Source organism: Myotis nattereri, assembly GCF_964212035.1.
Source record: "Myotis nattereri genome assembly, chromosome: 8".
Taxonomy (NCBI): domain Eukaryota; kingdom Metazoa; phylum Chordata; class Mammalia; order Chiroptera; family Vespertilionidae; genus Myotis; species Myotis nattereri.
Window position 1 is genome coordinate 58,334,671 of NC_138083.1, and position 16,869 is coordinate 58,351,539.

General features: G+C 41.0%; 1 protein-coding gene across 1 annotated transcript in view; it reads right to left on the reverse strand.

Moving 5' to 3' along the window:
• Positions 1 to 6,130: 6,130 nt before the first annotated feature.
• Positions 6,131 to 16,869, reverse strand: part of MYOM1 (myomesin 1) — a 110,959-nt gene continuing 100,220 nt past the window's right edge. Inside the window, exons 32-37 of the mRNA XM_081096938.1 lie at positions 16,759 to 16,864; positions 13,438 to 13,604; positions 10,891 to 10,927; positions 10,610 to 10,632; positions 8,288 to 8,343; positions 6,131 to 6,894 (exon numbers count right to left, since the gene is read on the reverse strand). Of these exons, the coding sequence (XP_080953064.1) occupies positions 6,604 to 6,894; positions 8,288 to 8,343; positions 10,610 to 10,632; positions 10,891 to 10,927; positions 13,438 to 13,604; positions 16,759 to 16,864 (680 nt within the window). The 3' untranslated portion in view covers positions 6,131 to 6,603. The remainder of the gene's footprint in view (positions 6,895 to 8,287; positions 8,344 to 10,609; positions 10,633 to 10,890; positions 10,928 to 13,437; positions 13,605 to 16,758; positions 16,865 to 16,869) is intronic.

Genomic DNA, 16,869 nt, shown 5'->3' on the forward strand with positions numbered 1-16,869 from the left:
CATAATAAACACTCTGATTCTGGGACATGTTTCCTGTTCTCTGAAAGAAAACACTTTGACCAGCAATGTGGTTTCAGGGGTGCCAACCTCTCTCTCATTTAGAACCAGCTTGTGGCAAATGGTGGCTTACATATAATATCATGGGCACTAGTAACACTTTAGGCTGAGGTCTTGTTCCTATGGGTTATGCTCCTTGTCCTTTTTATTTTATTTATTTTGTTAGTTTAAAAATATTTTATCTTTATTGTTGAAAGTATTACAGATATTCTCCCCCTTTTCCTTCATTGACCCACTCTATCTCCATCCCGCTTCCCCATCCCCAGGCCTTTACCTCACTATCATCTGTGTCCATGGGTTACACACATATGCATACAAGTTCTTTGATCTCTTCCTACCCCCCTCTTTCCTGCTTTCCTCTAAGTTCCCTCAGTTTGTTCTATGATTCCATGTCTCTGGATCTATTTTGTTTGCCAGTTTATTTTGTTCATTAGATTCCAAATATAAGTGAGATCATGTGATACATGTCTTTCTCTGACTGGCTTATTTCACTTAGCATAATACTCTTCAGGTCCTTCCATGCTGTCTCAAAGAGTAAGAGATCCTTCTTTTTACAGCTGCATAATATTCCCACTGTGTAAATGTACCACTGCCTTTTTACCCACTCATCTACTAATGGGCATTTGGGCTGTTTCCAGATCTTAGCTATTGTAAATGGTACTGCTGTTAACATAGGGATGCATATATTCTTCCTGATTATGTTTCAGGATTTTGAGGATCTATTCTTAGAAGTGGGATCTCTGGGTCAAATGGGAGTTCCATTTTTTAATTTTAGAAGAAACTCCATACTGCTTTCCAGAGTGGCTGTACCAGTCTACATTCCCACCAGCAGTATACTAGGATTGCTTTTCTCTACATTCTTACCAGCACTGGTCATTTGTTGATTTGTTGATAGTAGCCATTGTAACAGGTATGAGGTGATACCTCATTGTTGTTTTAATTTCCATTTTTCTGATGATTGGTGACTTTGAGCATTTTTTCATATGTCTCTTGGTCATCTGTATGTCCACTTTAGAGAAGTGTCTATTTAGGTCCTTTACCATTTTTAAATTGGACTGTTTGTCTTCCTTTTGTTAAGTTGTATGAGTTCTTTATATTTTTTAGAAATTAACCCCTTATCAGATATTTCATTGGCAAATATGTTCTCCCATGCAGTGGGATCCCTTTTCATTTTATTGATGGTTTCTTTTGCTGAGCAGCTTTTTACTTTGATGTAGTCCCATTTGTTTAATTTTTCTTTGTTTCTTTTGCCCTAGGTGATGTATCAGTGAAAATTCTGCTACATGAGATGTCTGAGATTTTGCTGCCTATGGTTGCTTCTAAGATTTTTATGGTTTCATGACTTACATTTAAGTCTTTAATCCATTTTGAATTTATTTTCTTGTATGGTATAAGTTGGTGGTCTAGTTTTTCCTTTTGCCTTTTTTTTTTGCATATACCAGTCTAATTTTCCCCACACCATTTATTGAAGAGACTGTCTTTATTCCACTGTATGCTCTTGTCTCCTATGTCAGATATTAATTGAACATAATGGATTGATTTCTGGGTTCTCTGTTCTGTTCCAATTATCTCTATATGTGTTCTTGTGCCAGTACCAGGATGTTTTGGTTACAATGGTTTTGTAGTATAATTTGATATCTGATATTATGATCCCTCCTACTTTGTTCCTCTTTCTCAAAATTGCTGTGGCTATTCAGGGTCTTTTTTGGTCCTTTTTATAAGTACCGCGCGCTAACCGATTGCGCCACTGGAACTCCTTTTTGGTCCTTTTTAAAGGAGAGAGAAGAGGCAAGGGAGACCAAGAAACTCAAGATCAGGGAGGAGAATACTCCTTTCATAATTTATTCAAGGCAGGGTATATTTTGTTGCCAAAGTGTTTTAAATGAAACTGAGTTGCATGTTCTTCTCTCCCCTTTTCAGAATGAAGACATTTGTCCTTAAATAGAGATAGAAGGGCACATGTAGTGTCTCTGGGTACCTGCAGGATATGTGTGAGCTTTGGGACAAGTGTTGTATTCTTATCTCTTCTCAACACTAGACTATGAGAAAGAATGTAAAAAAAATAGTATAAAAAGTCACTTAGGTCCTAATAACTTTGAGCTAGGTACTTTTGAAATTTTACCTAGCTCATAGTTATTTTAGAGACTGAGATTTTAATAGACATATTCAGTTAATTCTTCAGAAGTGTTTAAATCATCTAAGACTTTTGTTAAACACTTTATCTATAAAGCCCTCAGGTAAAGGTCAAAATGCAAATATCTAAGGACAGGACATAATTATGAAATTACAAAAATTCAGAGTTCCCATAAAATCTGTGAATTTTATCTAAATGTGTTTCTACGGGTAAGCAAAGCAAGGCTGAGGAGTAGAACAGAATAAACAGTTGAAATTGTGCCAGTGGTATTATTAATGTACAAATCACTTTTCAGTTGAAGTAGTGGATTCTCAGAAGTAATCAGAACACACAGTTTGTGCTAATAACAATACAATGTTAGTTTGTACCAGAAAAACTAGAGAGTACCTGGAAGTGTTCCAGTAACTGACAAAGCAGTAAAAAAATAAATAAATAAAAATAAAAAATTTCCTGATTCCATGCCTGAGAGAACTGGATTTTATTTCCTCTGTTGTATAAGATTTGCTGCCCTAATGCAGGTTTATTGATGCATCACAAAGATGGGAAGGTTTTGTGTTTTTGTTTGTTTGTTTTTTAATATATGGCATAAAAATTCAGAGTTCCCAGTATTTTCACTCACCCTTTTTCTTTTTTTGTTGTTGTTAATCTTCACCTGAGGATATTTTCCCACTCATTTTTAGAGAGAGTGGAAGGGATACACAGAGAGAGAAACATCCATGTGAGAGAGACACATCAATTGGTGCCTTCACACAGGCCCTGACCAGGGCCGGAGATCAAGCCTGCAAGTACATGCCCTTGACCAGAATCGAGCCTGGGACCCTTCAGTCCACAGGCGGACACTCTTTCCATTGAGCCAAAGCCCCAGTCTCTCCCCCCCCCCCCCCGCCCCATATATTTTACCTGGTTTTCTAGTTGTTTATGGTGGAAGGACAATTTCCATAACAGTAATCCTTTGTGGGAAGACACAGAAGTCCCTTGTAGTATAGTTTTACATTGGCTTCTCTGGGGCTCCAGACATTAGCCATTTTTATGGGAACTCTTGGCTTAGGATGCTTAAACCGTGTGGTGCTATAAGTGTGGATCCCACAAGTATGCAGTACTGGCTTGAGGAATCGTTAACTTTGTTTTTCTATCCAGAACCACCCCCAGGCAGATGGCAAGTTTCCATATAGCTCCTCCATGTCAGTTGGTGATATTGTTACTATTCCCTTTTGTGTTTTTTTACTACGCTACCCTTTGTGCTCACAGCCTTGTGCAGAGATGTTGGTATGAAGCTCCCCATTATGAGCAATCTGAGTTCACACCTCTCGTTCTGACGGGTATTAAAACTCTAGCCCCCGGCCATAGGGCCTGTAACTGGGTAATATTATTTTTGCATTATGGCATCTGTGCATATTTGATTTCTATGTACTTATAATAGCTTAGAAAATTTATCCTAGTAAGTAGCTTAGTTTTATGATTCTGACTTAAAATGTTCAATGATTGTGATTTTATGTTACAGTCTTACTAAGTTTATCTACAAAGAAGTACATTTAAGAGGACTCAATTTTTTCCATATTTATGTACTTAATTTTATAGGTAATTAAAGTTATTCAAGGTCTTGCAAAGTTTTTGGTAAGTCAGAAAATAGTACTTAAAATGGAAAGAAAATATATTAATTTATAAATACAGTTTAACAAGTTAAAGGGAATTTAATTATACTATAAAGTACCTTCAGAATAACTTTTCTCAATAGATAGATTTTTAAATGAAAAAAATGAGATTTTAAAGCTCAATTTCAATAATTTAGGAAGCTCTCGATTTTTAATTTTATTACTTTAATATATTGAATATTAATTTTATAAAACGGGGGGTGGGGGGTAAGAGATCAACCAAAGGACTTGTATGCATGCATATAAGCATAACCAATGAACATAAGACACTGGCGGGTAGGGGAGGCCGGAGGATTGTTAAGGGCGGGGAAAAAAAGGAGACATATGTAATACTCTTTGTAATACTTTAAGCAATAAAACAAGAGAGAGAGAGAGAGAGAGAGAGAGAGAGAGAGAGAGAGAGAGAGAGAGAATCTGGCTGGAGAACCTGGCTAGAGAACCCAACTATACTGATCATCTGAAAAAAACAAAACAAAACAAAAAAAACCAACCTAAACTCTGACGAGTCTTTTCTGTGTTCCCAGATAATCCTCTGTATACCAATAGATCACATTTAGCAGGTCACAGATTCAAGAATTCTTATGTTAAAAAGACCTTCAATATCAAATTGATAGATGTGTAGTTTTAGTTTTTTTTCTCCTGTAGAAACAACAGCTTTTTATCTAAGCCATCAAATAATAGTTTATTCAGTTTGGTCATTATAATGGCTGAAATAATTCTAATAACCACTTTATTGAGCTATGAATACGAAAGCCATTTTTCTCCCTCGCCGTTACGGTGTTCCAGAAAGTCTCTGCTGGATGGCGTGCATCTTAGTGATAGTCTACTTTGATTTCCTAAGCTTTCAAACAATTTCAGAATTTAGAACACATTGTTTTAAATGCTGTTGTTTTTAATCCTCCCCGAGGATGTGTTTCTGTTTGTTTTAGAAAAAGAGGAAGGGAGAGGGAAAGAGAGAGAAAGAAACATTTATGTGAGAGAGAAACATCGATTGGTTGCCTCCTGTAGATGCTCGGAACAGCCAGGGATCAAACCCACAACTATGTGCCCTGACTGGGAATCAAACCTGAGACCTTTCAGTGTAGGGGATGATGCTCCAACCAACTGACCCACACTGACCGGGGCTAGAACACATTGTTTTAAAATTGTGTTTTTATTGGATTCAAATCCTTCTTTTTTCTCCCCAATTTGACTCCAGTGGCATGGAAATGAGGAATCGGGTAGTGGGTTCTGTTAGAACACACCTCCCTCTCCACCTTCTCCCAACACTGGGACTCTGCTGTTGGTCTCGTGAGGGGTGCATTTAGGTTCTGTGTAAAGTCTTAGGGGCCTCTCACCTGCACAGCTCCTTGACACATAAACCCACCCCTACTTCATCCCTTCCTCCTCTCTCTGCTCCCAGGCTGTGTCCACTTTCCTTCTGGGTCCCCTTGCCCAGAAGGAGCCTCCTTGCTGAGGGAGGGAGAGCTTTAGACTGCTTAAGGTCAGCGGCCCTCCATTGGGTCCCCTGGACTCTCAGGGATCTCATTACTTGCCATGCCTGCTAGTGACAGTACAGCATCTCTCTCCTGCCCATGTTCAATGTCACAGCAATAGCTTGGGGCACTTGGCTGGACAAGGGAATTGGCAACAGTCAAATGAGATGCAGTTTCCAGTTCAGAACTTTGCATAGGAGAGGATTTTAGGTGCCCCTTCTAACAGTGTAAGAGAGTCTGTTGTCCCATTCCTGACCCTTGACAGGAATTTCACCATTACTATTTTGCTCCAGTGGTGTGTGAGCAATTGTGTGTGTGTGCGCGCATGTGTGTGTGTGTGTGTGTGTGTGTGGAGTGGGGGAGGTTGGGACTAGGAGTTGGAGAAGAACCAAATTTTCTAAAGCAGAATGCTGCCTGTAGGCATGTCCTGCGAAGAGGAGTAGGCCCCGAATCTGGCAGTTCTCTGAATTTAGAATGAGGGCTCTTTTTTCCTTAGTCACCAATTCTAGCACTAGACATCCCTGACCCTTTTATCATCCTTAATTGACACAACTCATTCAATTACTTGGGGCATCTTAACAATGGAATAAATTAATTGTCCAGTAAGATAACAGATGTACAGTGACAGAGCAATTTCACACCTCTGAACCTCAATGGACCTTGGGTGACTTACCTGATGTTACTCTGAAGGTACAGCTTTAAACCCAAAGAATTTAAATCAGAAGACGAGCTACAAGAAGCGACAAGAGAGATGCAGCAGAGACCCAAATGAGCAGCCAAACAGTAACAATGAGAGAAACACTGATGAAGAAGAGAAAAGGTGTGAGGACTGTTTATTAATACCGAGGAGGCTCCAAATCAAAAGACCGCCAACCGAAATACACACCGCTATCTCCACAACACACGGACATACTGGTTTGCTTAACAACTAGTCGCGTTCTCATAGGACACTGGGGCGTAACTGCAACCTACATCCAAACTCTGCTCCACAGCACATTCGTCTGCTTTCTGATCATTATTCAATGTCCCTCTTTTTCTGGTCTTTTGCTTAAAACCCTTTCCTAACATCTGTGCTACCAATGGTATTTTCTTAACTATTAAAATATTAGTTGGTGCTTTTAAAAAATATGAATAAAAGATTTGACAATCCCCACTCTCCTCCCCTAAACCAAAATAGGGAGTAGAAAGCACAAAGACTTCCTTACACTTAGCCAAACCATTTGCACACGAGTCGCACAAGGTAGCCTAGGCCAGATTCCTTCGCGTGCCCTCCCAGCGGGTCTGATCACTTGGACTTGTCGCCTTTCTGAGGCTTCGCGGCAGCCATCCTCGCCTCCTCCTCTGGGATAAACACACTGATGGTGAAATCGATTGTCTCCGAGCCATACTTGTTCTTCACAACCAGCCCGTACTTGCCGGAGTCGGCGGTGGTCACCCCGGTGACAGTAAAGAAGGCCGTCTTGCCGGCTTCGAACCTGAGGTTGCAGTGGTCATCCGAGTCCAGGGACTTCTCGTTCTTCAGCCAGGAGATCTCTGGAGTCGGGTCGCCCCACACGGTGCAAGTGAGATTAAGTGTCTGCAAAACAGGTTTTATGAGAGGAAAGGAGAGATATCAGCTATAATGATGACCCAACTTCAAAGTTCTTCTGATGGTGTGGCATGACTCAATGGAGGATAAATATAAACCTCCCGGATCAGGGTTTGAACTTGTTATGTATATGCACCTGTGTGAATTACAGTTTGAACACAAACCTGAGAAGGTTTCTTAGGGACTCGGATTTGAGAATGCTTATTCCAGATCCCATCTCCATTTTCACTTTCATAAACACATAAATAGATGCCTTTTACTCTAAAATGGCATTTCAAACTCTGTCTCAGTAGAGACATCTCATTGCCATAATCACCACCTGCTCACATGTGCATTTCAACTGTGTCACAGAGCCCAGCAGCAGAATCCTAACAGCTGTTTCAGATAATGTGACTAATTTTCAAATTCCATTTCCTTGTTTTATTTCTCCCCCAGACTCTACCCAATCTGTTTCATATACAGTTGTCATGTTTCACTACGAAGAAACACAGGTGGATGAAACCTACCTCTCACTCAACTTTAGATATACCTTGTTTTATCACTCTAGTTCCAATCACCCATCATATGTCTTCATTATCATTTTGAGGTGAGAAAATGTTTTATTCTACTATGAATACCCATACCCCTATGACTGGTATATTAAACTTGTTTTTTGTTTTTATTGATTTTAGAGAGAGAGAAGAAGGGAGATGGATGGATAGAAACATCGATGAGAGAGAAACATTGATCAGATGCTTCCTGCACGCTCCCTACTGAGGATTGAGCCCAAAACCTGATCATGTGCCCTGACTGGAAATCAACCGTGACCTCCTGGTTCATGGGTTGACATTAAACCTGTTTTTAATGAAACAGGGATGAAGAAAGAGAATCCAGGTTAGAAATTATGTTCATTGCTTTTCAGAGATTATTATGGAGCCAGGTGATACTAATTTAAAACTTACAAACAGAAATCAGTTTTCAATTGAAATAGAGCCTATTGACATTCATGGAGTAGCATGTCTCCTTTCAAAGGTGAGGTGTTTAATAAGACAGCCCCTTTGCCACTAGGTGTTAGAAGTCACTTCTTTCTTCAATTACATTTGGCACGTAGTTATGATTGAACATTTTCTACTCCTTGTGATTTTAGAGGGTAACTCTAGAAAGATACTAAGTGGTCTACAAGTGCCCACATTAGACATACTTGCATCCTGATGCTTGGCTCAACATATTAAGATGATTGGAAAAATGGCTGCATTTTGAACCTTGTATTGGCTATTCTGAAGTCAAGCATAAGCAGCCATTGCATAGGATGGTATGTGTCGTAAAAGGTAGAACAAAGTCTGAGGCACTGGAACCCATTCCTTGTGTGGAAGAAGCAGGGACAGGAGTGCTCCATGCTTACCTTGCCCTCCTGGATGGTGACCACATCGGGGAGACCACCCACCACCCGGGCGCGATCTGCAAGAATAGGCATTTCTGGTTAATCACTGAAACATTGAGCATCATTCACAAAACCACCCCAGGGAACTAACTTTCCAATTTAGTCTCCTTCTCCTTACAGTAACTTTATACCTGCTTTTAATATGCAAAAGTTAAAAATGATCCAGTGATGCTGAAATGTTAATCCTTCTTCACACACATATTTCATGAGTGCAGGAGCCTCTATCTGTGCCTCAAATATCAGCTTGAGATCTCTTTGTTGGATCAAGACCTGCTCTATCATTTTCATGGCTATTTTCAGTCCTGGCCCTTCTGCAGCTCAGTGGGGCTCAGCTCGAGGAGGCAGAGCAGATCACTATGGACAGCCTCCAAGCTCAGTGTGGCCTCTTTTATGGGCTTCCCTATGATGAAAAAAGGTTGCATAATTGGAAGTGTTATGTCAGGGAGATCTGGCGGTTCGTGCAGACATGGGCTTTCTTTGAGGCTTTCCCTATAAACCTTCCCTTTCTCGTATCCTGAGAGTTCTTGGTAGCACTATGCAGGGCTGCTGTCTATGGCCATGAGTATAAAGGCTTCAAGGTGAAGGGACAAAGTGCAGCCAAGGTGCTGAAATACAGGGCTAACTCCCTAGCCGAGCCATGTATCCTGTGTGTGACTGCTCAGCCCCAGGGAAGGATGCCTTCTGTAATTTACTCAAAATCACCCTCTCTGATACCAATGCTGTGGCTGCCGCTGTCTCATTTGTAGGCCTGCTTCATGAATGTGTAGCTCTTGACCCATATTTCTACAATTCCCTTCTCCACTAAGTCAGGCTAAAGCTTTAGCTGAGTGTTGACTGCATTCTCCCACTGACTTCACTGCACCTTACACCACTCATAAGCCCAAGCCATCATCTGGGTCCCTGTGCCACGTGCTGTGTGATATTCAGTGTGTCACACCACTGTGTGCCCCTCAGTCTTCTCATCTATAGAATGGGGGGAGGGTTGGTTAGAATGTGCACAGAGTCCATGGGATTCCTCTGAGGGGGCCGGAGAGAAGGTCAGGATGGGGTATTGCGTCAAGGAGCCAATGAAGGTAAGTCTGCTTTTACCTACTTTATATATTGGGTCTGTGTGGAAGATTTTGTGTGAATTAAGTGTTCCATGGCTTGGAAAAGTTTAAAAACAGAGAGCTAGAAAAGCTCTAACATCTCTTCCAGCTCTAAACTGCGGTGACCCAGTGATCTTAGGAAACTGTGCATGAACTGGAGGGAAGGTTGGGCTTCTTGCCCACTAGAGAGTTCAAGAATGGGGCGTGGCTGTCAACTGCTGCTGCCTCAGGCTTGGCTTTGCTTGTGTGTCTGAGTGGGAGGGCCATACTCGGGTGCCAACAAGAAAAACTCCCTGTCCCTGGACACTCCCCACAGGCCCCTGGTGCTGCCGTCTGCCCTATTCACCACTAGCGGCCACTTCACAAGCCAGGGCCTGAGCGGGAGAGGGAAAGAGCAGAAGGTGGAGGACAGCAGCTCATGGCAAAGGTGTAAAGTTCCATTCTGAGTCGCCTGGAGCCACTCACTGCGAGGCAGACAGATGACTTCACTTCCTAGTCCTTCCCCTGCTCAGGCCCTTTCCACTCCAGCTCAGGACAACTCCAAGTTTTAAACCTCAACATTTTTCAAGTCATGCCTCCCCCACTGCTAAAGAACCAGAGTTATTATGACGAATCAGTCTGTGACTTATGGAATGCCATAAGACCGAGTCCTTCTTGAAATCTCTATGTGTGAAGCAAACAGTTGATAGAACACGTTTCTGGGTGGACTTGACAGTTTGGTGTGTGTTCACCGGGACTGTGTCCAGTGAAATGAAGGGGAGGCCTTCCTTACTGGGGGTTGTCTCTCCTACGGGGCTCTCAGGAACACCTGGAGTGCTTGTGATTTACCTCATATAAATGTACGAAGATTCTCATTTCTTTTCTTCTTTAATGTACCCAAATGTTTCTGATACGCTGTGCCTGCTGCAGGTGATTAACAACCTATTTTATGAGTTGCAGCCTGGAGATTTTTCTAAATCGCTGGCTCAAGTTAAGAGCTGGGTGACATTCCTACACTGTAACCTGAGACCTTCTTTTCATAGACATCCTTACTCAAGAGACTAAATGAAAACATATGTAGAAGGCCTAAGATTAAAAACAAAACAAAACAAAACAAAAAAACTGCTTTTACTCTTTTCCATCTGCAGTTATAATAGAAAATAAAAGTTACATTTTGAAACTATGCTAGGAATAAGCAAGAACAAGGTTTACTTACTTTTCTCGGCAATGGCAGCTTGTCTGTGGTTGAGAGAAACAAACAAACACACAAACAAAGAAGAATGTGGCTTTAGTGGTGTTTCAGAGTAGCTAACCTTGACTGTGTCTCATGGCCCCACAGACATTCTGCTGTTCAACACAGCAGTGGGGAGCACTGGTTTCACTGCCCTTGTCTAAAGGAAAGGCCCTCCCTGTTATTCAGGTGGGGGAGCAGCACGCAGGGTGTTGCAGAGAAATTAGTGCATGCACTTGGCCTTTGCGAGGCAAAAGCAGACTTACTTTAATCTTTGGAATTCAGCAAAGGCTTCCTCATAATCTTTAAGGGGAAAAAGAGAAGTTAGAATTTGCTCAGCCAGAATTGACAACACAGAGGGGCTGTTTAAATTCGCAGCATGAGGTCAATGTGATCAGTGCAGATAAAAATAAGCTGACCCCGTGCCTATGTGTTCACTCTACAAGTTGATGGACTTAAGCAAATACTTTCTAGGTAGAAAATATGAAATAGTGGACTTTAGAAGTTCTCAGTTCTGTGAGAGGCCTTCAACTCTTCAAACGGGAAGGCCAAGAATTAGCTCCACCAGAGATAAAAAGGGAATAAAGGTCTGTTTCAAATAAAAGTTGGTTGTCTAATAAGCATCCTGAGCTTCAAATAGGCCTTTCTCCTATTAAATCATCCCACATGCCATCGCCTCCTAGCTGGACAGTTAAATGTTTCGATGTCCCGTGGTCTGGCCCACCTATTTGTATTAAAGAGCACAAGGAATTCCTGCAGCCACAGGCGTGCCCGTGCTTGCCTGAAACAATGCTTCTCCGCTGTGCAGAGAAGAGATAAAAGGCGAGGGAGACGAGGAAAGGAGAGCTACAGAGTTCTAAATAATCTGTTTCCCTGAGACTGCAGGGTGAGCCACTTTGAAGACTTCAGCTGAAAAGGCAACCTCGTTTTGAAGTCCCTCCCACCTTGCCTTTAAAGAGCCTCTGTGGTCTAGGAATCATAATATTGTACAGAAAACATTTATATAACACTAGCCCACCCCCTTCCTTTTCTAGATGGAAAAATGAAAGCATAAAGCCAGGCTTAACGTCTCTGGAGGTAGACTAGTTAGGCTAAACCAGGCTAAGAGTTCAGTACTCTTTCTGCCCACGCCAGACTGAGAAAGTCAGGAACGGGGGAACCAATCTGCATTGGGTGGCTGTGTCCGGCTGTAAGACAATCCACAGCCTTTTGCTTAAGGGGGACTTGAGAGCAGGGTAGTTAAATAAGCCCTGATGGGCCAGAGGGTAAAAGAAAAAAAATTTTAAGTTTTAAATCTATCCACTTCTTATTTTCCTTTTTCTACTGTGTTTCAAAGTATCCAATGGTCTGCAGAAGAAATCCCCTGTCACTGTGGGATGTGACTCAGACACAGTGTGGCCCAGAGAGTGTAGCTCCAGGGGGCAGCCTCTCATTCCCTACAGAGACCCTTCAGCAATGATGGTGGGCGGGGCAAGGTTAAGAGACATTACAAAACCACTTAAGGCAGGGTTGAAAGACTGTTCTCTAAATTATGAATCTACTCTCTGAGGATTAAAACACTGAGAGCTATTACATATTTAGGTTGCATTTTTTTTTTTTTTCAGAGGGGAAGGGAGAGGGAGAGATAGAAACATCAATGATGAGAGAGAATCATTGATTGGCTGCCTCCTGCACACCCCCCACTGGGGATCAAGCCTGCAACCTGGGCATGTGCCCTTTACTGGAATCAAACCCAGGACCCTTCAGTCCGCAAGCTGATGCTCTATCCACTGAGCCAAATCAGCTAGGGCTACGTTATATTTTAATATGTGAAGAAGTGGAAGAAAAAGTCAGTCCCCAATCTTTTCTGGTAACTTCATACAGACTATTTTATTTTTTTAAGGAAATAATAAATAAGATGAAGAATACAGTACTAGGAGAGAGAAATGGCACACAGTGTTTTTAATTTTTTATTTATGACTGTATGTGTTAACTTTTTATATTTTAAGTAATAGCTACACATCGCCTTTTTTCTATGTTCTTAGGTGGAAGCCCTTTTTCCTCATCTCCTGTGACTTTATTCTCTTACCTTGTCTCTCCAGAACCACCCCTCCACCCCTATTCTTTCAACCGATAACCATAAGGATCCAACTTTTCCAGCTTCTTTCTGTCCTCAGTATTTGTCATTGCTTAGTCACACTTATTCCCACCCCTGCCCTGGATCTCCACCCTTCCATCCTTCTGAACTCTGATACATCAATTATTTCCTTCACTCACATCTTTAGTCCTTCCAACTCAGTGGATTTCTTGGAATCCATGAACATGATCACATTTCAATCCCCATAAAAACTATGCTTTTCCAGTGTTTGTCCTTGCTCAAGTGATAGTAAATCAATCTGCCTTTCTTTTGTATGCATCTTGAAAGAGTAGTGCTTACTTTTCAATGATTCTGCAACCATTGAAATTCTTGACTTCTACCACTGTGGTTGAATTTAAATTGCTTTACTAAAATCTCCAATCATCTTCCAATAGGTAAGTGTATTGACCTCTTATCACCCTTCATTATTTTTATTTATTTTATTTTTTAATATGTTTTTATTGACTTCAGAGAGGAAGGGAGAGGGAGAGAGAGATAGAAATATCAATGATGAGAGAGAATCATTGATCGAACCCGGAACCTGAGCATGTGCCCTTGACTGGAATCGAACCCGGGACCCTTCAGTCCGCAGGCTGACACTCTATCCTCTGAGCCAAACCACTAGGGCTCACCTTTCATTCTTTTTAAAAAGCCCACTCCTCTATAGTAAGTTTGAACCTGCAGAATATCCATTTACCTTGTCCAGAAAGATCCACTGTCTTCTGGTGTCCTGTTTTGCCATCAAAAAGCTCCATTACATATTTCCCTTGGTCATTCGGAGTGGGCTCACTGATTTGCAGCCAGATCTGCTGCTCCCCGGTGACTCCGCTCTTAACTCTGTCTGTGTACTTAATAGCAGTCCCACTGTTCAAATCAAAGAAAACATCATTATTGTTTGCTTTCATCCAGAGCTGACCTTTACTTTGTCTCTTATTGATGGTCTTACCATAAAGTTTTACAGGCTTTCAAATAATATGGGATCCACATGTGGTCTACAGCTTCAGAGCAATGATGGGCCCTGCCTGAGTCACTAAACTTGGATTTCAAGACCCAGGGTGAAGGGTGAGGGAGGGCGTCTGAGAGGCTCACATTTAACTCACAATAGCAGTGTGGGGCCCAGGCAGATTGCAACATCAATACTTCTCAGTGGTATTAATTATCTTTGTTTTTGCTTGGGCTTATTTGTAGGACTAAGGGAATCTTTAAAGTGAAAAGGCCAGGGAACATATTATGTTACTGCGTATTTCATGCAGATGCTCTATGAATATAAATCGGATTTTACAAGCTAATCAAAAACAGGCCTAAGGAGGTTCACATGCGGCTGGCATCTATTGACATATGTTGTTAGAGAGCTATTTAAAACACAAGTAATTATGCACTAGTAAGGCCAAGAGTGAATGAAAAGAAGAGTTGCTGCCAAAATGAATGAGGCACCTTCTCTGTCCCTGGATGTGAGTTTCGCAGTGTTCTACAGTAGGTCAAGAGCAGACCCAAGCATTGTGTTCTTTGCAAGAGAATACAAGCAAATAGAACCCTTTGTTTTGTGATCTGAGGATCTAGAAATGTCGCTGTTATAGAGGAAGTAAGAGAAAGGTACAGGTAGATGTACTCTCAATGATGTTAAAAGTAACTTCAAAGAAATAAGGGGAAAAGGCACTAGAACTACCTAATTTTATTAACAATTATGCAAAGAGAAAAGACTAAGGTATAATCCCGAAATGTTCATAATATGACTAGGAAAACTATGGATAATATGTTATAAATACTTTCTAACTTATAATATGATATTATAAATGTATTTTCTAATTCTGTTTATAGTTACAATATGCAAAATAAACTTTTAAAAAACCTTGAAAAATAAAAATCTCCACCAAAAAGTTTCTGTTTTCAAACAGTCAGCTTTTTCTTATACAGCACATTCTATAAAAGATATTAAAATTAAAATGCCATAAAATGTAAGACAAAGGAACCCATCTGTATCTATAGACTTTAACCTGAGCAATATATTTGTCTTAGAGAGCTAGAAAGACAGACAGTTCTCTGCTTTGCTAGAAAGACAGAATAAATGTTTGAATTCTTTAATCTCTGGCTAACATGCATAATAGTACCTTAAATTTGTAAAGCACTTTATGGTTTACAAAGTGCCATTAATTTCATTCATTTGTTGGATCCATCAGTGTTATGAGATAAAGCAGGTATTATTCAGTGAGATTCAGAAAATTAAATAACTTGCTTAATATCAATGGAAAGAGAGGAGCAATGTCAAGACTAAAACCCATTTCAAGTATTTTTTTCATCATGTCACATACCTACATAAAGACAGTGAACACAATCCTTGACTCCTGAATCTTTCATAGGCAGGTGGACACAAAAAAACATTTATTTAAATGACTAGTAAACCAAGTGATGTAAGAAGTTTATACCTTGTTAGTCTAATAGCAATTTGTTCAGAACTCAGTGTTCTAAGTTTTCTGAACAAGTAATTCTTTTAGAGATGATGTATAAAGCTTTTTGATTGATGATTCAATTACCTCATTTTCTCTTATTCTTCAGACTGATATATTAGAATGTCTTAGATGTCACAGAGGAATTTCCTGGAATTTGATCTATTTTAATTTATACTTTCCTACAATATATTCTGAAAGAAATTGGATAAAGGAATGAAACCCCAAGAATTCTACATTGGACTTTCACTTCTCATTTTTTAAGAATTCAGGAAATTAATAATAATAATAAATAAGACACTGTTCTACATAATAGGAAAGTCATTTTAAAGAAAACACAAATGGTTGTTCTGTGGGACCCAGCTCTGGTTAAATGTTAACCAAGACTTCTAATGCAACTTGAACACAGGGCCAGTGCCATGACAGGGGGCCTCTGGAGCCAGGCTGCCTGGACTGAGCCCTCATCCACCACTTTGCTGTATGACCTCAGGCAAGTCACCTCCCTCAGCCCGAACTTCCTCTTCACTGAAGTAAGAAGTATCTTCTCCAAAGAGTTGGATATGTTAAATGAATTCATACATCTAAATGGCTTGGAAGTACCGGGTATATTGTAAATACCCACTGAAGGGAAGATATAACCATTGTTATCTGTGTCCTCCTGGGGGTGCCGCAGTGACCTACTGCTCAGGGGGTCTCATCAGACTTGGGGAATGAGTGTCAGCTGCATCCTTAGTGTGGACTGAAGGCGGCTGTGCCCCATCAGATTTCTCTGCCAGGCTGCTGCTCTCTTTCAGCTCAGGAAATTTCAAGGAAGCACAGAGGTTAGGATAACATCCACAGTATAAATGGGAGAACTGGTTTGACTTACAAACCCATCTTGGCTCTTGGAATCCCAGAGGTCAACCTGAATGGAACCCCTCTAGAACTCCACAAAGGAAGCCCGAGATCAGAACAGATCTTCAGGCTCAATTCAGTTCAACTACATTTTCCCAAAGTGATCTTGAGATCTTCAAAGCCTTCCGAGGGAGGACAAGAAACATGCTAATGAACCAACTATGCCAATTGCTACAAACAACAATAACAAAGCTGGGAACTTCTCAGATTAGGCTTCTTTGGTGAATTAGGCCACTAATTAATACAGTGGGAAATTTAGTGTCTCTTGGTACATGCTGCTTCAGTTTTGTTCCAGATCATAGCATGGGTAGCTGTGTGTAGAAAGAAAGAATCAGCACCTGGCTCTGGATACTTGCAAAGCAGAGGGAGCCCAAACACAACTGTCTGGAGGTGGAGATCACATTATAAAGATGTGCACGAATTATGGCACTTCCCTGGTCACAGAGACATGCTCCTAGGCCTCACCGGTTTCACCCTATATGTGTTGAGGCAAAGTGCTAACTCACACAAAGGGAATAGCCTGGGTGCTTCTGTCCTATACTCATCAACATCAGGCCTCAGAGGTCAGAAGACTCCTTAGCTGAGAGTACAGAGAGTTGCTGTTGTTTTTCCAACTTTTTTTTTTCTTCACTTCAATGGAAAAGGAATTTCTACACAGCAATTAAGTTCCCATTACTTACTTGTGGGACCAGTTAACTTTCAGGTCATCCAGGTAGTAAGTAACAAGAGAGTACAGCCGGATGCCCTCAGCTGTGCTCTGAATTTTCAGGTCTGAAGCAGACAAAGCTGAA